The sequence below is a fragment of the Hyla sarda genome, chromosome 1, assembly GCF_029499605.1.
Source record: "Hyla sarda isolate aHylSar1 chromosome 1, aHylSar1.hap1, whole genome shotgun sequence".
In the NCBI taxonomy this organism is placed as follows: domain Eukaryota; kingdom Metazoa; phylum Chordata; class Amphibia; order Anura; family Hylidae; genus Hyla; species Hyla sarda.
In genome coordinates, this window is record NC_079189.1 from 408,331,901 (window position 1) to 408,355,903 (window position 24,003).

At 40.9% G+C, this 24,003-nt stretch overlaps 1 protein-coding gene across 1 annotated transcript in view; it reads left to right on the forward strand.

Annotated features, from left to right (window-relative positions):
- SMTN (smoothelin) overlaps positions 1-24,003 on the forward strand; it is an 86,626-nt gene that overhangs the window by 40,577 nt on the left and 22,046 nt on the right. The window contains exons 7-12 of the mRNA XM_056528629.1: positions 402-1,136; positions 2,443-2,627; positions 19,328-19,480; positions 19,579-19,654; positions 21,588-21,752; positions 22,790-22,852. Of these exons, the coding sequence (XP_056384604.1) occupies positions 402-1,136; positions 2,443-2,627; positions 19,328-19,480; positions 19,579-19,654; positions 21,588-21,752; positions 22,790-22,852 (1,377 nt within the window). The remainder of the gene's footprint in view (positions 1-401; positions 1,137-2,442; positions 2,628-19,327; positions 19,481-19,578; positions 19,655-21,587; positions 21,753-22,789; positions 22,853-24,003) is intronic.

Here is a 24,003-nt window from a genome sequence, read left to right on the forward strand (position 1 = left end):
GAGCTAGTTACCTGAGCTGGTATTGGTTGCTGTGGAAAAATCTCTCCTTTTTTTTTCTCTGTTTGATAAATCTGGGCCAGTGTGTTTTTTTTGTTGTTGTTTTTTTGTGATTTATTAGTAATAATAGTAGTATTGGTAGTAGTATTGTTTACACTATGTTATTGTTGGCTTTCTTTTTATCTTTTAGCATAGGTTTTAGTATAAATTAGTTGTTCATTTTATAGATATTATTTGTATAGTTTTGCTAAATGACATAAGGCAGAAGTATATAATAGGTCACATGCTATTTAGAGCAGTAGACTATCTCTACTGTTGTATTTGTAAGTGGTGTTAAAACTTTTAGTTCATTTGCTCCTCTATGGATTGCCTCTAATAAGATATGAACTTTTTTGTTATTGTAGATGAACAAGTCCCTGTTTCCCCCTTTTGTCGAGCAAACTCTGTACGAGATAGAATGAAGAAGTTTACAGAAGAACCAGTTGGTACAACAGCTTCACTAGGTTTCCGATTCTCCAGTATGAGGGGTGAGAAAACGCCAGCCAAAGGAGGAAGGGTACTGCAGCAACAGACGTTGTTTTCTGCTGGCCAGAAAAATGGCCAAGAAAACAATCATAAGGCAACACAGGAAGAAAGAGTAGTAGGAAAATCTGGACTGAGTCGCACAGTTGCAGGGCTTGGTAGCCACAGAGTGGATCAAAGTAGCAAAACACAAGACAGTAAAATTACATCTGTACCTGAAATAAAGGGCTCCAAGACTTCATCCACAAAAGAGTATTTGGCTCACAGCTCTGCTGGCCTCAGCACGTCCTCTGGGGAAGTGAACAGAAGACTTCCCCAAAGCCAGGGCTCATTCATCCAAAAGCAAGACGATGGGAGGAGCAACTCCAACCAATTGCAAGGAACCCAGGCCACAACAGGGGGGGACAAGAAAGTTGAAAATACAGATGGGACCATTACAAAATCAGTGGCTCAAGAGTGTGTTCAACCCTCTGCACCATCTCTTAAAACATTATCCAAAGACAGTGAGAAACAAGATACAGACATGAAGACCCTGCTCACTATTGAGATAAAAAATGGACGAAATCAAGGGTCAACTAACAGTAGGATTGTGGGGCAACCAGGAAACCAGAGAGCAGGTAAGTGTTTTTTATTTTTTTATTTTTTTTGCTTTTTCAGGTTTTAAAGGATCAGACTGAAAGTGTGTCTGTCTGTAATAAATATATATATTGTGTGTGTGTGTGTGTATGTATGTATGTATGTATGTGTATATATATATATATATTATATTATATAATATAGTGTGTGTGTGTGTGTGTGTGTGTATATATATTATAATATAGTGTGTGTATATGTATATATATATATATAATTATAATATAGTGTGTGTATATATATTATAATGTGTGTGTGTGTGTGTGTATGTAATATATATATATATATATATATATATATATATATATATATATATATATATAAATAATGTGTATGTATAATAGTATACAATTTTAAATATATTACATTTTGTAAATTAAATTTTGGTGGTTTTGAAGTGGAAGGTGTTAAGGGCTTTGCTGGCCCCTAGTGGATAGGGTTTGTATACTTTTCAATGTACTGAAGCAAGCTTATGCCATAAGTAAAGAGGATGTTTTATGTTTGCGCAAGCTGCCATTGAAATGCATGTTCTTGCCATATGCATGCTTTATATGGGGATGCTGCCAATAATGAATGTAATCTCATTGCCCTATAATACATGCTGGAGGTGCAGCACAAGTTACTGGATAGCTGTCAGGGCTCTCTGAGAGTTAATGTTCCTGCTTCTACTGAATCAGCTGGGTAAGCAAGGGTTAATTTTTAGCTTTTTTTTTTCATTACCTTTTTAGTCTGTGTCCTGAGATGGAATGGCTGTACGCTATAGTCAGTGTGTTTACTTGGAGACCTTCTGCCTCTGTACTGCATCTTCTATAAAACTATCCATCAAGTGGCTCCATTACATCACTTGGATGTAATGGAAATAAACAAAAGCCTTCCATATGGCATGCAGAAGTTCCATTGCCAGCAATTTAAGAACATTACGTTATTTTAGTGTCATTAGTTAATAAAAACAATTCACTGTGCTAAGCTACTGGTGAACTCTAGGTTTTCCTAAAAGGTTTGTACCTTTCTAAATGTTGCCATCTCTTTGCGGATAATTCTCAGGAAAACCTCTGTATACAGTTTCCCATCAGCTGATCTCTTGGAAAGGAGATGCCACTGTTTTAGACAATTTTATGCATGTACTGTCTTGGATAGGGACGTCTGCTTCGATCATGTTTTACGTGCAGTAATCTTGATGTAAAATAGCAGTATTCTGACATGTTTGCACTTTTATGTCTAATAACTGAATGCATAGTATATATCATATGTATATATCATATCAATGTGTTTGTCTTTTTTTATTTAAAGAGTTAACCTTAGGACTTTCAGCTTCCCCTTTCCGAGCTGGCAACAGTGTCTCAACAAACAGCATCAATACAAGCAACATCAATGCAGGCAACACAGTCCCTGCAAGTAGCATCCATAAAGGCAATGCCAGCGCTGGTAAAGGCATTAGTACGAGCAGCATCAGTGTGGACAGTACTCTCTCTAAGGTAATTTCCGATGGCCTATGACTGTTATGGTATGTTCACCTGGGGCATATATGCTGCAGACGTTCCATCCAGGTTTCTCGACTGAAAATCCAAAGCATATTACAGCACCAAGTGGATGAGATATTTTGCATATCTCCTCCATGGAACGGGGGAAAAATCTTTATTGAGGATTTTAAATCAGTAGCGTGTTAAAACACATTGCCAATATGATGTGGATTTGTGTAATTTCTCCATTGACTTTAAAGGGGAACTACGGGATTGAACATTATCCCCTATCCTAAGGATAGGGGATAAGTTTCAGATCGCGGGGGGTCCGACCGCTGGGGCCCCCCACGATCTCCCGTACGGGGCCCCGGCTCTCTGCATAGAGAGCGTGTGTCGACCACCACACGAGGCGGCGGCTGCCGCCACGCACCCTCCATTTACTGCTATGGGAGAGCCGAAGCGCTCTCCTATAGCAGTGTATGGAGGGGGCGTGTCGGCCGCTGCTTCGTTCTGTGGTCAACACGCCCTTTTTAACCAGAGAGCCGGGGCCCCGTACGGGAGATAGTGGGGGGCCCCAGCGGTCGGACCCCCCACGATCTGAAACATCCCATATCCTTAAGATAGGGGATACATTTTTCAATCCCGTAGTTCTCCTTTAAAGGGGAAATCAAATTGGCAAATCCGGATTTTGTATGCAGATTTTGATGTGGAATCTCGGTTGCAGGTTCAGCAGAAAATCTGCTACCTTTTGAATATTGTCAGCCTGATTCATCCTCTTGACTGGTAGGAGTCTGCCAAATTTTGGTTTTGCAGTTGTCTGACCATGTACTAAAATTTTTGTCATAAAAAAAAAAGTTACATCTGTAAAGCAAACTTCACTACATCTGTAAAGCAAAAGCACTACAGCTGTAGTGTATGGGGTATTTCAATCTACCTCCAATAGACTTCAGGAGATGGAGACAACCACAAACTCCGATACCACCATTTGATTTCTGTCTTAAAGGGGTAATCCCATGGAAAACTTTTTTTTAAATCAACTGGTGCCAGAAAGTTAAAGGGGTACTCCGCCCCTAGACATCTTATCCCCTATCCAAAGGATAGGGGATAAGATGTCAGATCGCCGTGGTCCCACTGCTGGGGAGCCCTGGGATCCCCGCTGCGGCACCCCGCTATCATTACAGCACAGAGCGAGTTTGCTCTGTGCAATGACGGGCGATACGGGGGACGGAGCAGCGTGACGTCATGGCTCCGCCCCTCGTGACATCACGGCCCGTCCCCTTAATGCAAGTCTATGGGAGGGGACGTGACGACCGCCACGCCCCCTCCCATAGACTTGTATTGAGAGGGGTGGGCCGTGACGTCACGAGTGGCGGAGCCGTGATGTAACTATGCTCTGGCCCCTGTATTGCCCGTCATTACGTGCAGAGCGTACTTGCTCTGTGCTGTAATGATAGCGGGGTGCCGCAGCAGGGATCCCAGGGCTCCCCAGCAGTGGGACCGCGGCGATCTGACATCTTATCCCCTATCCTTTGGATAGGGGATAAAATGTCTAGGGGCGGAGTACCCCTTTAAACAGATTTGTAAATCACTTTTATTAAAAAATCTTAATTCTTCCAGTACTTTTTAGGGGCTGTATACTACATAGAAATCCAAAAAAGAAATACATTTCCTCTGATGTCATGACCACAGTGCTCTCTGCTGACCTCTGCTGTCCATTTTAGGAACTGTCCAGAGCAGCATATGTTTGCTATGGGGATTTTCTCCTGCTCTGGACAGTTCCTAAAATGGACAGCAGAGGTCAGCAGAGAGCACTGTGGTGATTACATCAGAGGAAATGCATTTCTTTTTTTTTTTATTTCTCTTTAGTATACAGCCCCTAAAAAGTACTGGAAGGATTAAGATTTTTTAATAGAAGTGATTTGCAAATCTGTTTAACTTTCTGGCACCAGTTGATTTAAAAAAATTTTTTTGCCACGGGAGTACCCCTTTAAAAGCGGATGCTGACTAATCAAAAACAATTAACAGTGGTTGGCAGACTCCTTTCTTCAGTTAGGTGAGGGTCCCAGAGGTGCAGAAATACACACAAATGCTATTTGTAAGCAAGGAACAAAGTTTCCAAGTAGAGCTCACTCACATTAGTACAGAAGTCTTTCAACGTATGCACCAAAGGTAGGACCTGCATCCATGGATATGCCTTAAATGTTGAGCTGGTAATATCTCTTTAAAGAGAATCTGTGGCCAACTACCCCAAAATTAAGATTGCATTATCATTAAATGGCTTAGGGTGTCCTTATCATACACCTTTTGACAGTTGCTTGATACGCACTTTAATTCCAGAGATATGCAAGTTTAGAATTTGTCTGCCAATTCAGGACTCAAGTCAGGTGGGCGGGAACTTATTTATTTATTAAATTTTTAAAGTGACAGGTACACTAACTTTTGATTTGTCCCAGAACATGTCAAAAGTTTTGATTGGGGTCAGATAGAGCTGGGAGAAAAGCTTCGCTTACCAAAACAATCCTGTAGGCCAGGGGTCTTCATCCTGCGGACCTCCAGATGTCACAAGACTACAACTCCCAGCATGCCTGGACAGCCGTTGGCTGTCCGGGCATGCTGGGAGTTGTAGTTTTGCAACATCTGGAGGTCCGCAGGTTGAAGACGACTGCTGTAGGCTTACGTTGTAAGTTTGTCTTGATTAGGACACTGTTCTCCAAACTTGTTCCAGCGGTCAGTTTGGAACTTAGGGGGAGATTTATCAAAACCTATGCAGAGAGAGTGGTGCAGTTGCCCATAGCAACCAATCAAATCACTTTTTTTTTTTTTTTTTTTTTTACCCCATCAGACCCTTACCGATTTTAAGAGAAACTTTTGACATGTTGTCGAGACGTGTCAAAAATTTTAAAGTGACAGTGCCTGATTAGTTTTAATGATGGAAGTGATTATCAGGTGATGGGCGGGATTATACAGACAATGGTGTGAATGTTGTACGCACCCCCTAAAACGCCTAATACACACACCTGGGGGAGATTTATCAAAACCTGTGCAGAGGAAAAGTGGAACAGTTGCCCATAACAACCAGATTGCTTTAATTTTTCAGAGGCCTTTTTAAAAATGAAAGTAGTGATCTGGTTGCTAATCAGGTTTTGATAAATCTCTCCCCTTGATTGTAGAATCCCGACCATCACCTGATATTCACTCCCATTATTAAAGTAAAGATCACCTCCATCTGACTGATTCCCTGAATTAGAACACCTTAATGTCTTGGGAACGGGAGGGTGTATCAAGAAACTGTAAAAAAATAAAAAAAAATAAAAAGTCTGTGATAAGAACACCCTTAACTGAGTTAAAAAAAATAAATAAAAAAAAAATTGGCTGTTAAAAAAATTAAAATAAAAAAAAGGCCCTTTTACACAGGGAGACTTTTGACCCCAAAATCAGATATATTGCCCCTGTAAAATGCACAGGACTCCAATGAATGAGGAGCAAATGCTTGTGTTCGTTGGCTGATCTCTTATGCAGGCCTGAAAATCATTGGGGGAGATTTATCGAAATCTGTCCAGAGGAAAAGTTGCTGAGTTGCCCATAGCAACCAATCAGATAACTTCTTTCATTTTCGAAAAGGCCTCTGAAAAATGAAAGAAGCGATCTGATTGGTTGCTATGGGCAACTCGCCAACTTTTCCTCTAGACAGGTTTTGATAAATCTCCCCCGTTGTGTGTCTGCAGCACATCTCTCCACATAAACTGGGAATATGCTGCTGACCGTGATGGGAGTGAACGGCTGCTTGAGCGATCAGCGTCTGTTCACTTCCATCACTTTTAACCAGCACTGATCAACTTGTCGATCACGTATCAGGCAGCCATCTGCCAATGTAAAAGGACCCTTACGTCTCTATACAGACGGAACTTGTCATCCTGCTTACTAGCTGCTGACACATGCCGCTGCCTGAATATTGCATTCAGACCAAAGGATACCATAATGAAAGCCCTTATATTCCTAAGTCATGACCAGTCACACATGTCCTTAGCACAGTGTTTCCCAACAAGGGTGCCTCCAGCTGTGGCCAAACTACAACTCCCAGCATGCCCGGACAGCCAAAGGCTGTCCGGGCATGCTAGGAGTTGTAGTTTGGTCACAGCTGGAGGCGTCCTGGTTTTGAAACACTGCCTTAGCAGGTAAAGGGTTGATGACAGATCTCATTATAGAACACTGGTCATGTCATTGGCAAGAAGGCTCATTTTATCTTGTCACAATGGCAGTTTATTCTGGTTTTATTTTCCTATGAGCACTTATGACTACTGGGGCCCCCACTAATCTCCAGAATGGAGGAGGAACAGTTTGGCATGCCTACCACTGCCACATTCACCTCTGTGGGACTGACTGAGAGCGCCCTGCTGTCTGTCCGGGTGCATGCACACCACGTTTTTGCAATACAGTTCCTGTATCAGGTTTTTGATGAAAAACTGATTCCTCAAAACCTGACTAAACTGTATCAAAACGTGTACAAATTTCAACCCGTATGTAGTTAAAAACCGTATCGGTTGCATCCGTTTTTTTAAGAAGAAAAGAAGTATAAGTTTTTAACTTTTCACTCCATTTTGAATAAAGTTTCACTTGTTTGATTGCAGTTTTTTTTCTTGGAATTTCAAAGTCAAAAACCGTATGGTGAAAACTGGATGGAACCGTAGGCACATAAAATTCTGTACAGTTCCCATTGACTCCCATGTAAAAAAAAAAAAAAAAAAGTATACGGTTTAATACAGTTTTTCACCTGGACCAAAAACCATGGTAGGCTACGGTTTTGGGTACAGGGAAAAAAACTGACAAAACCTTACAGGATGCAAAACGTACACAACCTGATGCATCTTTTAGCATACTGTTTTCAATGGAGAGTCAATGCATATGGTTTTCAATACGGTTCCATACGGTTTTCACATTGAAAACGTATACGGGAACTGTATTGCAAAAACGTGGTGTGAATGCACCCTCAGTCTCCCTAGATCAGTGTTTCCCAACCAGGGTGCCTCCAGCTGTTGCAAAACTACAACTCCCAGCCTGCCTGGACAGCCAATGGCTGTCCGGTCATGCTGGGAGTTGTAGTTTTGCAACAGCTGGAGGCACCCTGGTTGGGAAACACTGATCTAGATGAACACTAGTTTTCCTCACCAGAAGCAGCGTATAATATTGAATAGGTTATTTTTAGTGCTTTGTTGCTGCTGTACGTTCCCATTTTTGTGAAGATCTTCTAATCGCCAGCAAAACCCTCTTCAGTGGTTACATAGCAACTGGATGATATTACTCCTAACTTTAGATAGAGACAGAACGGATGATTTGCTTCACACCAGCCGCCATCTCTGGATACACACACTGTAGCCGTGGTTCAGAGAGCAAAGACTACACAGATAAAGGATTTATATCCAATAATATTGCAATAGACTGAAGCAATTGGTAATTGTAGGCAAACCTAGTGACCTGGTGAGGAGGTGCAATTATCAGAAGTAGAGGTATGGTGTTCAGTTTCGAAAGCCTAAAAAGAATGCCACTGTAGGCTATTCTAAGAACTGCTCGCAAGCCGTAGGATGTTTTCAAGGACAGTTTATAAGTGAACTTTTCGCAGTTATTTGTACGCATAGCTTAGATTTTCCTTTGTCACTGTATGGATCAAATATGGATTTGAACTCTTATGTTATATTTAACTATATAGTTTATATAGATTTATTAGTGACAAGAAGCCCTATAAGGTATGTTACATACACAATTCATAGTGTGGAATTTGTCATTTTAAAACCTTAAAGAGGAAACGTTGGCAGCGAATGGATCTCTGCGTATCAAACTACGAATCAAAGGCAAAAATCCAAGTCAGACTGTGTGTGTCTCTCTTGGTTGCTCGCCCTCTTTCTCATCTACGGCTGATCTTTTGTCGGAACATGCTCCATTCTGGTTCCATTAAACAGGCATTTCAGATTTTTTTTTTTTTTCAGCCTTTGAGTCCCTGATGCAAAGTTATAACACTATGTAATATGCTTCTATTAACTCTGTGTAGCATTACTTAAAATGTGGGCTGTCAGATTCAAAAACTTTTTATATGTTGTACATCTTGGCAAAACATTAAAGGATATATCTCATGGAAATAAACTTATCCCCTATCCTGCAGATAGGGGTTAAGTTTTAAATTGGGGAGGGTTCCAAGTGCTTGGGCCCACCAGCGATCTACTGTATGGGCCCCCTGCTCTCCACTGGAGCAGGGCATCATGACCCCCGCCCGAAGCGGGGACCACCACACTCCCCTCCATATATCTCTATGGGAAAGCCGAAAGGCCGAACAGCTCTCCCATAGAGATATGGAGAGGGTGTGGCGGCCAGGGGGTGTGATGCACTGCTCCAAGGAAGAGCAAAGGGCCATACAGGAGATCGCTGTATGTCCCAGCACTCAGACCCCCAGTTATCTAAAACCCATCCCCTATCCTGTGGATAGGGGATACATTTTATTTTTTTCCCTCCTCCATGAGATACTCCTTTTAAAGGGGTACTCCACTGGAAAACATTTTTTTTTTTTTCTATCAACTGGTGCCAGGAAGTTAATCAGATTTTTTAATTATTTCTATTAAAAAATCTTAATCCTTCCAGTACTTCTCAGCTGCTGTTATGATCCACAGGAAGTTTTAACAGGAGAGAGCACAGAGGAGTGCTATCATACAGGAGAGAGCACAGAGGAGTGCTATCATACAGGAGAGAGCACAGAGGAGTGCTATCATACAGGAGAGAGCACAGAGGAGTACTATCAGACAGGAGGGAGCACAGAGGAGTGCTAGCCCATCCTCACTTACAGGACTTTGCCTTTTTCAAGCTGAAGCACAGGCATGGACAATCACTTTATAAACCATGATTTCTATGAAAAGGAAATAATGTTTTATGAAGTGTATTAGAAAAGTTAATGTTTTGCCAAGATGTACTATATTAAAAATATATAAGTAATACCAGCACTTGAACCACAGGGTAAAAAATAGAGGTGTGTGTGTGTGTGTGTGTGTGTGTGTGTGTGTGTGTGTGTGTGTGTTTGGGTGTGTGTTTGGGTGTGTGTGTGTGTTTGGGTGTGTGTGTTTGTGTGTGTGTTTGTATATGCGTGTGTGTGTGTGTGTGTGTGTGTGTGTATATATAGATATATATAGATATATATAGATATATATAGATATATAAAATCTATATTAAAATATAATATATTATATTCTATATTATATAATATTATTATATTCTATATAATATATATACAACAAAATATTTATGTATAAATATATATATATATATATATATATATATATATATATATATATATATATATATATATATATATATATATATATATATATATATATATATATTAGTTCTTACTTTTGTGTATCTCCTGCAATGCTATTTAACTGGGATCCTCCCAGATTTGTCTATAAAAACATGAATATGAGGAGCTATTTAATACATAAGTTGGTGTTAAGGGCAGCAAGTAAACTGAAATAGTGAATCTCAGCATTGGGCCCCCCACGATCAGAAATCTTATCCCCTATCCTTTAGATAGGGGATAAAATGTTTTTGCCCGGAATACCCCTTTAAGGAGTTGACCCATTGCCCTCAAAAGAGGGAGCCAAGACTACTTTCACATAGGCATTTGTTGTGTACATGTGTGATAGCTACCAGCAAATCCATATGACCAGGCGAATCCATATGAACCTAATTCGGCCAATAGGGACCAAGTGTTTTTGTTTAGCCATTATTTGTTTCTTCTTTTTCCCTGCATGGCATAGCGTAGCAAACTGTGGTCTGTTTTTTTTCCCCTTTACATTAGAACCCTATTGGCGATATTGCCATTGCATGCTAATGACAACCCTTTTTACGTGGCCCAATTAACAGCCGATTAATTGTTCCCAATAATCAGGCCATTGCTCATTCATTACTTGCTTGTATTTTAAACAGGGGATGTGCAACAGACAGTAAAATTTAGGGCCGCACAAACTATCCAGCAGTCCCCGCAACGTCCTTATCTCTGTTAATGCATCATCTCAGAGGGAATTGTCCGCTCGGTGATTGGCCACTTTCTCCATAACCTCTCTAGATCACTTGATAACAGTGATGTAATGGATACAGCCCATTGGGTTATTGTGAACCATACATGCAGTCATGCCTCCTGACCCACTCTGCATAGTTAAGCCCTGTGATGTCATTATTGATGTCGGTAGCAACTGTTCAAATACAGAAGCAGTAGCAGTGCTTTTGCATTTTTAATAGGGTTATTGTTTTTAAGATTTAAATTTTTTTTGGCGGGTGGCTGATTTTCAATTCTCGGTCTCGGTACAGGATCAAGCAGTCAGTGTGACGACCTGATCATGCACAGCGTACAGGAATTCAGTCACATCAATGTCCATGCATAAAATAGAGGACCTCTAGGCACAGTGACCATGACATTATCCTTTGAATATACAAGGGGCAGGTGGAAAGGGTTAACTATTGGATGTAAAAAAGCATCTACTTATGGGCTTGCATGTAAGGGATGTTGTTTTATAGGAGGACATCATACATCCTGATGTTTCCAGGGCCAAACTATGTGTCCTGTGTTCTCTCTAGAGCAGGCTTCCTCTCCTTGTCACTATGCAGCTCAGGGAGAGCCTATTAAAAGCCAACATGATGCCTTTTTTGGCAATCTCATTATAATACAACCTGTTAAGTAGTAATTTATTACAGACCAGCAGTGACTCACCATTTGGAAACTGCTGTAGCCAATTTTTTTTATTTTTTTTTGCTTCAAAGAAGTATTGCTATAAATCTATATAATATGAATAAAGTGTTCTTCAGTAGTAGTTATATTGTATATACAATTAAACCTCGCAATGAAGCTTCTAATGTATATTTTGTGGAGTATCTGGATGGTATGGTTACCATGCACTGAACAGATCTACTATTTTGTGGTAAAGCAAGGAACCTTAAAGGGGTACTCCGGTGCTTAAACATCTTATCCCCTAACCAAAGGATAGGGGATAAGATGTCTAAGCACCGGAGAACCCCTTTAAGTTTTCTAGATTACTGGTTAGTCAAGGCTGCCATCACTTCCAGATTCTTTTATGAAAAAAAAACACTATTTGGGTAATCTTTAGGCTTACACAGATCATGTATCTCAATGGCCTTTCAGTCTTCCAAAGATCATTCGAGAGAAATCATTGCACTATATCTATCCTGTGAAATCCTATCCTGTTATGTACTTTTACTAGAAACAACAAGCCCCCAAAATACCTCCTTGTGCCCACAAGGAGAGTGTTTTGTGGAAAATGCTTTGTGCTGTATGTTGAATATGGACAACATATGTTCATACTGTCTCTTTATTACAGGTTAACCTCTTAATGTATTTCAGCCGTGCTGGGAAGAGAGTGGTTAACAATTGTTTTAATTCTAGGAATAGGCAGCTTCCTGCCACCTGCTGTGCCCACATCTTTCTTCCCCTTTGTCTGTAGAGGGATGTTATGTACATATATTTATAGCTCACGCCTGTAAACATTCCCCCATATCTGGATTAGAGAAGGGATCAGAGCAGGAGTCTAGTTGTGTCCTTGGACAGATCCACCCTGATCTGTGACCATAACGCTGCTGGATACCCACCCTCTCGCCACCTTCAGTGTCTCCTCTGTACTTGGTTGTGTTCAGATCTAGAGGTCCTTTAACCATGCCTAGTGCAGGCATTCAGGAGCTGGATAACCAGCACCCAGAATCTGTGCAGAACACAGAGCATGAATTCATGCTCTTTCAAAAACAAGTCACCCAGCAGCTACGGGACATGGCCATGTTGTTGGAACCACTGACATCTGCAGTCAATGACTTAAAGGAAGAGAACCTTCTTCTGCGCTTGGAACAAGAGAGGTTGACACGGCAGGTGGAAGAGCTGACTCTTTTCCTTGGTGCTCAGGAAGTTTGTAGTTCTGTACCCCATCCTCCAAGGTTTGCCAGCACTCGCAGATCATCCTCTGTACATCTCTCTAGAAGTAACAGTCTTGTAAGTTCTATTAACTGTATCTATAGGAACTGTAGAAAGCTTAGATTCTGGGGTGCAGGAAGGCAGAATCCGTACAATGTAGTTTTTGTTCATTAGTTTTTTTTATACTTATGACTAATTTTGAGAAAATTTACAGTAAATGTTGCTCAACCGTTGATGGCTTTAGTCTGCATACATTTTCTGCTGGGTATTTTTCAGTGCCTGGAAATATGGATACAGTCCTAGGAGACCTAAGACTGTCATCCTGGACCTTTTCATGCACCCAGATCACTTTGAAAGCAGAACCAATTTATACAGACTACAGCGTCAACAGCCGAGCTGGCAGGTTTGGGTTCAGCCACTTTAAAAAAAAAAATTTTTAACACTACTACTAGTCGTACAACAGACCTAAAGATGTAGTTGTCATTCATGTGTTTTTGTTTTGTTCCTTTCTAGAGCTGCTCTTATCTATATGTATTTAATAGGATGGATCAGTGTTAATTTTCTTGTCATCTAGAGTTATAAACATTCTTGTCGAACGGAATAGCAAAGTAGCTACTGTAACTGGTCATACGTCAGATCCAACAAAAAACATTTTTTTTATATATCGCTCACTACCTAATCCTGACCATGTACAATTAATTTTTGTGTCTAGCACCTTTTTTTTTACACTTAATTTAGCTCACTATTCTGAATTCCTCCCAAAGGGAGGGGGCGTGGCCTTACTGTGCAGGTCTCCGCCCCCTCCCTCAATATGCTGTCTGCTCACATCTCCCCTAGCATTAGCAAAACTACAACTCCCAGCTTGTCCTCACTGACAGTAGCGGGACACAAGATGACAGTGGGAGGATTTTTCCTCTAGCTGTGAGCCCTGCACTCACAGCTGTCAATCATGAAGTGTGTCCATGACATAGGGGATGATGCATGGACACAGCAGGACTAGTAGGTGTCCAAGCAGGCAGGGGGGTTGTTTCAGTTGTTTCACTGACTCTTTCAGTATGAAATACTGCATTTTCAAATGAAAGCAATTGGAAAACCTATTGGTTTTGCATTCTTTACAACATCAAAAGTTTTTGTATCTGACAGTGCCCTTTTAAAGCTCAGGAAACTGATGTCAATTTCTGAGCTTTTGCAGACTTTTATGTTGAACAGTTGTCGTCGCCTCTGATATTCTTAAGGACCTGTTATGAGGTAACATATACAAGCTTGAGGCCGCCTGGCTGCATTCTCGGGTTGATGTTGAATAACTGTTGCAGTATCACAACTATAGCGACTAGCATATGAAACCTTTGCTCTTCCTCAAATTACACCTTTTTCTCCAGATAGGATGGTGTTAATTTGTTGCAGTTCTCCTTTAAAGCATCTAATGCTTTGAATCGTTCAGTAACATGCTGTGTCCTGATATAGATATTTGGATCAGTTGCCAGCTACATTCCTATCTGCTTGTATGGTTCACTAGCAACTCATCTATCCAAATCCTCCATTATATACTCTGGTTTCACATCCTGTAGAGAACTAAACTATGGCAGTGATTTTATATCATGGCCGTAAATGTTGGCACCCAAGTTTTTCAAGAAAATGAAGTATCTCACAGAAAAGGATTGCAGTAACACATGTTTTCCTATATACATGTTTATTCCCTTTGTGTGTATTGGAACTAAACCAAAAAAGGGAGGAAAAACTGCAAATTGGACATAATGTCACACCAAACTCCAAAAATGGGCAGGACAAAATTGGCACCCTTTCAAAATTGTAGAAAAAGATTGTTTCAAGCATTGTGATGCTCCTTTAACCCCTTAAAGACCAAGCCCATTTTCACCTTAAGGACCAGAGCGTTTTTTGCACATCTGGCCACTGTCACTTTAAGCATTAATAACTCTGGGATGCTTTTATTTATGAATTTGATTCAGAGAGAGTTTTTTTCATGACATATTCTACTTTATCATATTGGTAAAAATTTTGTCGATACTTGCATCATTTCTTGGTGAAAAATTCCCAAATTTCATGAAAAATTGGAAAAATTTGCATTTTTTTAACTTTGAAACTCTCTGCTTGGAAGGAAAATAGACATGCCAAATAAATTATATATTGATTCACATATTCAATATGTCTACTTTGTTTGCACCATAAAGTTGACATGTTTTTTACTTTTGGAAGATATCAGAGAGCTTCAAAGTTCAGCAGCAATTTTCCAATTTTTCACAATTTTCTAAATCGGAATTTTTCAGGGACCAGTTCAGTTTTGAAGTGCATTTGAAGGGCCTTTATATTAGAAATAACCCATAAATGACCCCATTATAAAAACTGCACCCCTCAAAATAGTCAAAATGACATTCACTAAGTGTGTTAACTCTTTAGGTGTTTCACAGAAATAGCAGCAAAGTGAAGGAGAAAATTCAAAATCAGCATTTTTTTTTACACATGTTCTTGTAGACCCAGTTTTTGAATTTTTACAAGGGGTAAATGGAGAGAAATCCCCCCCCCCCCTCCCCCCAAAAATTTGTAACCCAATTTCTCTCGAGTAAGTAAATACCTCATATGTGGATGTTAAGTGTTCGGCGGGCGCCGTAGAGGGCTTAGAAGGGAAGAAGCGACAATGGGATTTTGGAGAGTGAGTTTTTCTGAAATGGTTTTTGGGGAGCATGTCACATTTAGGAAGCCCCTATGGTGCCAGAACAGCAAAAAAAACACGTGGCATACTATTTTGGAAACTACCCCCCCCCCCCCCCCCACGAACATAACAAGGGGTACAGTGAGCCTTAACATCCCACAGGTTTTTGACGACTTTTCGATAAATTTGTATGTGTAAATACATTTTTTTTTCACTAAAATGCTGGTTTCCCCCCAAATTTGACATTTTTAAAAGGGGTAATAGGGGAAAATGCCCCCCCCCAAAATTTGTAACCCCATCTCTTGAGTATGGAAATACCCCATGTGTGGATGTCAAATGCACTGCAGGCGCACTACAGTGCTCAGAAGAGGAGTCACATTTTTTATGTGGGGGAGGGGCAGTGTAAGGGTATGTGTATATGTAGTATTTTACCCTTTATTTTGTGTTTTAGTGTAGTGTTTTTAGGGTACACTTACACGGCGGGGGTCTACAGCGAGTTTCCTGCTGGGAGTTTGAGCTGCGGAGGAAATTTTGCTGCATCTCTTGAATATCAGTCAACATTTAAATGAAATGAAACGCTATGGCAGGACACCCAGGAGGACCCCACTGCTGACAAAGAGACATAAAGCAAGACTATATTTTGTCAAAATGAACTTGAGTAAGCCAAAATCCTTCTGGGAAAACATCTTGTGGACAGATGAGACCAAGATAGAGCTTTTTGGTAAAGCACATAATTCTATTGTTTTACCGAAAACTGAATGAGGCCTACAAAGAAAAGAACACAGTACCTACTAGGGATGTAAGAAAAAATCGATTTGCGCGATTATCAGGATTTTTCTCTTGCCGATACTGAATCGATTCAAAATATTTTTGAATCTATTCTTTTAATGATGTGGAATTTGTATCTCCTGACGCCCAGAACAGCATGTCCTGGGCATCAGGAGATAAAAGTTCCACATTTTGTCAGCCGGATCTGACGCGGCAGCGCTCTGGGTGTACGGAGCGGGCTCTGGATTCGTGCCCACTCCATACTCTGCGGCCCCCAGCTGATTTCAGTAGCCGGGGGCCGCTAATGCATCACCGCCGCTAATATCCAGCATGAGGTGCTCTGCAGTGTGTATGGAGCGGGCTCCCGACTCGTGCCCGCTCCATACTCTGCAGCCCCCAGCTGTTCTCTGTAACTGGGGCGATCGCCGCGGCTGGCTATTAACCTTTTAGATCGCCGCTGTCAAAGCTGACAGCGGCATCTAAAGGGATCTGTGAATGCTCCCTGGTGGGCTAGTCGGGTGGATCGCCACCCGCAGCGTGATCGTGGGCGGGCGATCCACTGTGGAGGTAGCCGGAGGGCTTACCTCTGCTTCCCTGCTCTCCGTGGCTCTCATTGATAGAGCCTGACTGGACCAGGCTCTATCAATGGATCGCAGATCAATGGAGTTCAATAGAACTCTATTCATCTGTCTGAGGAATCTAATGATTCCTAAAAGACTAAAAGTGTATAAAAACAAAATTAAAATAAAGTTTTAATAAAAGTGTAAAAGACATTGTTTTTTTAGACAGAATCGGGATATATCGCGATGTATCGTCACCTAGACGGTATCGCGATATTTCGGGATATATCGAATCGCCACACTGGTATTGCGATTCGAATCGTATCGCCAAATTCTTGGCGATTCACACCCCTAGTACCTACAGTGAAATGTGGTGGAGGTTCAATGATGTTTTGGGGTTGTTTTGCTGCCTCTGGCACTGGGTGCCTTGAATATGTACAAGGCATCATGAAATCTGAGGATTACCAACAGATCTTGGGTCTCACTGTACAGCCCAGTGTCAGAAAGCTGGGTTTGCATATGAGATCTTGGGTCTTCCAGCAGGACAATGACCCCAAACATATGTCAAAAAGCAACCAGAAATGGATGGCAAAAAAGCGCTGGAGCGTTCTGAAGTGGCCAGCAAGGAGTCCAGATCTAAATCCCATTGAACACCTGTGGAGAGATCTTAAAATTGCAGTTGGGAAAAGGCGCCCTTCCAATAAGAGACCTGGAGCAGTTTGCAAAGGAAGAGTGGTCCAACATTCCGACTGAGAGGTGTAAGAAGCTTATTGATGGTTATAGGAAGTCACTGATTTCAGTTTTTTTTTTTTTTTCCCCAAAGGGTGTGCAACCAAATATTAAGTTAAGGGTGCCAATAATTTTGTCCAGCCCATTTTTGGAGTTTGGTGTGACATTATGTCTAATTTACTTTTTTTTTCCCTCCCTCTTTTTTTTGGTTTAGATCCAATACACACAAAGGGAATAAACATGTGTATAGAAAAACATGTGTTACTTCAATCCTTTTCTGTGAGAAATACTTCATTTTCTTGAAAATTTCAGGGGTGCCAACATTTAGGCCTCATTCCGTTTTTGGTAAAACAATAGCAGTAACACATGTATATAAGACATTATATACAAAGACAAATGTAAAGCATTCTCCAGCTACCATGAAGGAGTTTAATTTAGACATCTTTACATTAAAGGCTCGAGTGATTTACTAGTCTGTAGCTTGCAGCCTGCATGCTGGGAGTAAAAGGTAGAACCCAGCAGTTAATTTTCAGCTGAAATCACGGAGCTGTCCATGTACTACTCAAAGGGGTCACTGGCCAGCGTTTGGAACATTTAGTTCCGAACGATGTGCGCGTGCTCATGTAGTCACGCCACGCCCCTCAATGCAAGTCTATGTGAGGGGGCGTGGTGGCTGCCACGCCCCCTCCATAGACTTGCATTGAGCGGGCGTGGTGTGACATCACGAGGGGGCGTGGTCAACCTCCACAGCGCGCGCACACCATTTGGAACTAAATGTTCCAAACGCTAGCCAGTGGAGTCACCCTTTACGCATGTTGGGTGCCCCAGAGTCAGATTTACTGCAAATGTTGACTTATATTGAAATCAATAGAAAAAAATCTTAAATAAATCTGCAGCATTTACACAATATTAACTGGCAAGTTTCAGGTTTTAAATCTGAAACATGTGATTTTTAGTTGGATTTTACTTCTTCAGCGTGTGGATAAGATTTCCTAAAATCCGGTCTATCCAAAGCAACCTTAGTCTTGATCTTAAACTTGCAGTGAACCACTCCTGATGTTGAATGTGTAAATCCAGCTTTGAGGCTATATTAAGGGCTCATTCACACTGCGTATTTTCCAAATGTAATTGGGCTGGGGAAAATATGGTGTTGCAGCCTCCCATTGTTTTCAATGGGATTCTGCTGCACCACAATGTGGAATTTCTGTGGTTTACACTTTCACAGGAATTCCAGATCCTAGACTTAGCCACAATAGTGAACGTGATAATTTTTTGGCAAAATCCGCTCTGAAATGCATTTCCATCAATGGAGACTGCACATTTCCAAGTGGTTTTAGCACCGGCTTACTCTGATAGCACTTTCTAGCAATGGAATCTCTGCCCAGAATATCACTGGGCATAGATTCGATAGCGTGAATGGGAGCTTGAAGGCTACAGAAACTTTTGGTTCATTTTGCATTCATGAAACAAATGAACAATTTTGTGCACTTTCTAAATAGTCTTCATTAAAGGGAAACTGTGGAGGATCACCTGCCCCAACCTGAGTGTCAGTGACCCTCTTTCAAATCATGTTTACCTTATTCAGATCCATCTTACCATTCAGAAGATTTGAACAAAAATGTAATAAGCAGTAACTAGCAATGGGACATTACCATTACTGTATTAGCAATGGTAACTCCCACATTAGGTCAGTACATGCCATCCTCCAGTCAGTTTGTCTGCTACAGACAGAAAATATGATCCCCCCCCACCCACCCCTTACTAGTAGTCAGCTTCTATGGCAAACTGAAGCAGCCAGATACAAACGGTGTACGAAGCTGGAAGCCTCAGCTCCGTAAATTGTGTAGTGCCTGTGCCAGGTTAGTGCAGGTCAGTGCCTATTTGCTAATGCTCACTAGAACATCATGTCATGTGTCTGCACCCCACCAATTAGCTGTTGATGGCCCATCCAGGTGATATACCAGGAACTTGTCTGCTATCTAGTATTGCTTGATTTTTAAGGAAATGATTGTGCTAAAGCTAATGTCTTGTTCTCCAGGTTGAGACAGAACCGTCCCAACAGGGCAACCAGCAAGTTGAGATATTTCTTCCAAGCACAACTGAAAATGTGAAAGTGGAACATGAGAAGAAAGGCAAAGTGACAGCTGAGGAACTGCGCACTATAGAAGATGAAGATGTTCTTGATAAGATGGTGAGACTGGAATGTTTAGAGTTGTGTTTTGGAATAGGTATATTCAGCCAGCCCCAGGATATGAGACTCTTATTTGTGTCTTTTTTTCCTTTATACAGTTGGATGGCACAACAGACTTTGAAGAAAGGAGGTTGATCAGAACAGCCATGAGGGAGCTACGACAGCGCAAGAGAGGTACTTTACATGTTTTAACACCTCCCAATTCAGATTTACGATTCAAAAGGACCCTTCACTGTGCTGCAGGTTCCTTGCAGAAATGTGATAGTTCTAAAAAAAAGGGGTAAAATCTGCTTCTAAAAGAAAAAGGTTGAGCTCAACATAGAAATGTACCTTATTGCCGAGGATACTGTGATGCACTGTCTATTGAAAAGCAAATAAAAAGGCAAACAGTCCTACTAGGTAATGAGTGTAGGAGACAAAATGAAATTGGGCGAAAAAGTGCTTAATAATCTATGTGGAATATGCATGGATATCAAGGAGAATAAATAAGCTGAAATAGAGATAAAATAGCAATGGAAGAATAATACTCTATAATGAACTAAGCCAGTACGATATAAAAGTTATATGCAATTTTATTAAAAAAAGAGTATGCAGATGGAAATAGAAGATCAAGAAAAAATCGATAAAATAATTGTTCACACGAGCAAATTAAAAGGCAAAATGAAGTGGAAGACCCACACAGCGGATAAAGTTCATGAGGCGGGATCAGTATATTATATGTACATTAAACTGATGGTAATAAACATAGTCTGTGTTTTTGATAGTCTCTGACCAGCAACTACAAATAATAAACACTGTCCAATTTGTGAATGCTGCTGGTCCAATAGTGATAACACTCTGGTAAGTGCGAGAGTACTGAGGGACTGTTACAGGTGACTGACAGCCTTCCATGTATACAAAGAGCTGTCAGTCACTGACAAGGACCGCCCATTGAACTAAGAAGCTTAAGAGAGAAACTTAAATGGGCACTGTCATGAAATCTAAAAATTGATATGTTGTAGTACTTAAGTACTACAACATATCTCTAATATACTTTAATTAAAAAAAGGGATTTTAAAACAGTTTAAAATAACTTTTAAATTCGGCCACTAGGGGTCGCCCTCCTAGTGGCCGAATGCATTAGGCAGTGACATCACTAATAAATTTCGAGTCGGAATTCATTCACTGCGGTGCTCGCTCCCGCCTGTCAATCAGACAGGCGGGAGCGAGCGCTTTGAAAGAAGAGGACGCGCGCAGGCTCCCTGGCAGGCCCCGGCTCCCGGCGACAGGTAAAAATATCTATGTTGTGTCTATTTTCAATGTGCTTTTGCGGGGGGATTGGAGGGGGGGTAGTGGGTTGAGTGGGGCAGCGGGGCCAGGGGGGTTGCGGGCTGCGCAGCGGGAGCGGGATGTGCGGCCATTCACCTGTACAGTATGCCTCCAGTTGTTTCCCCGCTACAACTCCCAGCATGCCCTGACAGCCAATAGATGTCAGGGCAAGCTGGAAGTTGTAGTGGGGAAACAGCTGAAGGGACACTGAATAGGTGAACTAAGGGGGGGTGGGGAGTGAGTTGAGTGGCGCGACGGGGGGGGCGGGGTTGCGGGCTGCGCGGCGGGGAGCGGGATGTGCACAGCGATCACAGATACTGTTTTCAGCTATACAGTATGCCTCCAGTTGTTTCCCCACTACAACTCCCAGTATGCCCTGACAGCAAATAGATGTCAGGGCAATCTGGGAGTTGCAGTGGGGAAACAGCTGGAGGCGCCCTGTATAGGTGAACTATGGGCAGAAGTGTTGGCCCCAGCAGGCATCAGTGACGTGGTGCCTGCTGGGGAAGTCTGCCTGGTAGTGAGCAAAATTAAAGGCAGGGAGGGGGTTAGGGATAGATGGGTAATAGGCAGGGACAGAAACAAGAAAAGTGATGGTGGGAGCTACCCTTTAAATGAGTAAAATTGAAGTTAAACTGAATGTTCTCCCACTGAACTAGATTTAACCAAGCAGCTCCCACTCTATAGCATGATGCTGTCGTATGTGATTGTACATTCTGCCTGACAGCTTCTCTGATCTAAGGAGTTTTAAGCCAGTAAAAAATTTTTTATCTTATTGAATGTTTATGCTTCATGTTAGAACAAAGGGAGAAAGAGAGAGAACAACGCTTACAGGAAATGAAGAACAAGGAAAAGGAGTCTAGGATGGCACGGAGCACAGAGACCAGTTTACGGCAGACCGCAACTACAAATCACGGCTCGGCTACTAGCACCATCACTAAAACACAGAGGTTGGTGCAGTCAAGTAAGTAGCCAATTGTCAAGATGCTTTACTGCCTAATGTTCTTTTATACAAAAGTAACCTAATGACCTTCAAATGTCTGTTGTAGAACCAATCCCAACAAAATGAATTGTGTGAAACAGTTACAGGAATGATTTCCGTGTATTAAAAAAAAAAAAAAAAATAAAATTGTATATATATTTTTTTTTAACTTAAAGGGGTACTCTAGTGATTTCCTTTTTTTTTTTCTCCCATTACACCTGGGCTGCTGCAATAAAAAAAATAAAAAATAAATCCTGCCCCTCCCCCAATTCTCCTGGTATAGCTATCCCACTGTATTCTTCCTGCTTCTTGGGCCCAACATGTCACACTGCCTCTCAGCTAATCGGTTTGTGTTTGTTTTTTTGGAGAAAAAAAAGGTTCCTTGAAAGACTTTATTAAAGAGGACCTGTGGTTTGTATGTAAAAAAAATATATATATATTTTATAATTTTTTTTATATTACATATTTTGTTTTGTAACCACGAGTGCCACTATTCAAAGCAACAACATAAAACCATGGTGGTAACAGGGCACTATAGGCAATAAAATAAGGCGATAAACAGATTATATTTATATATATATATATATATATATATATATATATATATATATATATATATAATATTTTATTATATAATTTATTTATTTATTTTTATTTTTTTTGTAACCTGGGGGGAAAAAATAATTAAGACTGTCTTGGTCATGTGATGCAGAGCAGAGGGGAGAAAGCCCTAAAAGTGCATTTCTCCCAGCATATTCTAGTGAACACCCCAACCGATCAAAGCTTTTGATATGTCTCTATAATGACAGTACCAGTTAGTCTAGTCTATATAAGGTATACTTCTAGAAGGTGTAGCATGGCCTGGTCACATAGGGGAGACAAGTAATGAGGGGTTCACCCTTATCACTTATGTATAGTATTGCATTTGGAATGTACATTCTACTATATTTTTCCAGAAAAGAATCAGACCGGTTTGGTTGTTTCTTACATGAATCAATAATTTTTTCTTTGTTATACAGATGATGGCAGCAAAACGTCAAGAACCACTACTGTTGAGGCCAGTTATGTAAAACGGTCGGAGAGTGAGTATATGCAAATTCTATATACTTTAATGTCATTTAGTAAGAAAATTTAAAAAAATGCTTAAATGAGTGTAGTAATGTGCCCTAAGACCTGTATGCATAATATTCCTGTTTATATGTAAAATACCTTTTGATCTATGTATTACTGTAATGAGTCTTTCTGAATTCCTCTGAGAGGTCGTGGGTGTTTCCCCTGGAGTATGTTGAGCCCCTCTCCTCCCCCTTAGAGTATGATAAGCTCTTGTTCCTTCTGCTCCCTTGTCATGAGGTCTGCACAAACATTTTTACATTTGCACAGCTTTCTGCCTAAATGCATGCTCTGTATAACTCCAATGTAGGCATGTGAAACTATATGGTGCAAGGACATAAGAAAAACCTGCATTTCATGCCCAAAAAATGAAGATTTTGCACATTTTCACAGCTTTGTGACCAAAGCAGCCATGTGGAACCTATATGGTACAAATACACAAGAAATAAGTTCATAAAATGACCAAAGAAAAACCATTTTGTATATAAATAGTTTAGCACCTTGTATTGCTTGTCACTATACATGGAAATGCTTATCTTAAAGGGGTACTCCTGTGAAAAACTTTTTTTTTTTTTAATCAACTGGTGCCAGAAAGTACAAACAGATTTGTAAATTACTTCTATTAAAAAAATCTTAATCCTTCCTGTACTTATTAGCTGCTGAATACTACAGCGGAAATACTTTTCTTTTTGAAACACAGAGCTGTCTGCTGACACCATGAGCACAGTGCTCTCTGCTAAAATGGACAGATGTCAGCAAAGAGCTTTGTGTTTCAAACTGAAAAGAATTTCCACTGTAGTATTCAGCAGCTAATAAGTACATGAAGGATTAAGATTTTTTAATAGAAGTAATTTACAAATCTGTTTGACTTTCTGGCACCAGTTGATTTAAAAAAAAAATAATCATTTTCACTGGAGTACCCCTTTAACCTCTTAACGACGCAGGACGTAAATTTACATCCTGCGCCGGCTCCCGCGATATGAAGCATCGCATCGGTCCCGGCGCTCATCAACGGCCGGGACCCGCGGCTAATACCACACATCGCAGAACGCGGCAATGTGCGGTATTAACCCTTTAGAAGCGCCGGTCAAAGCTGACCGCCGCTTCTAAAGTGAAAGTGAAA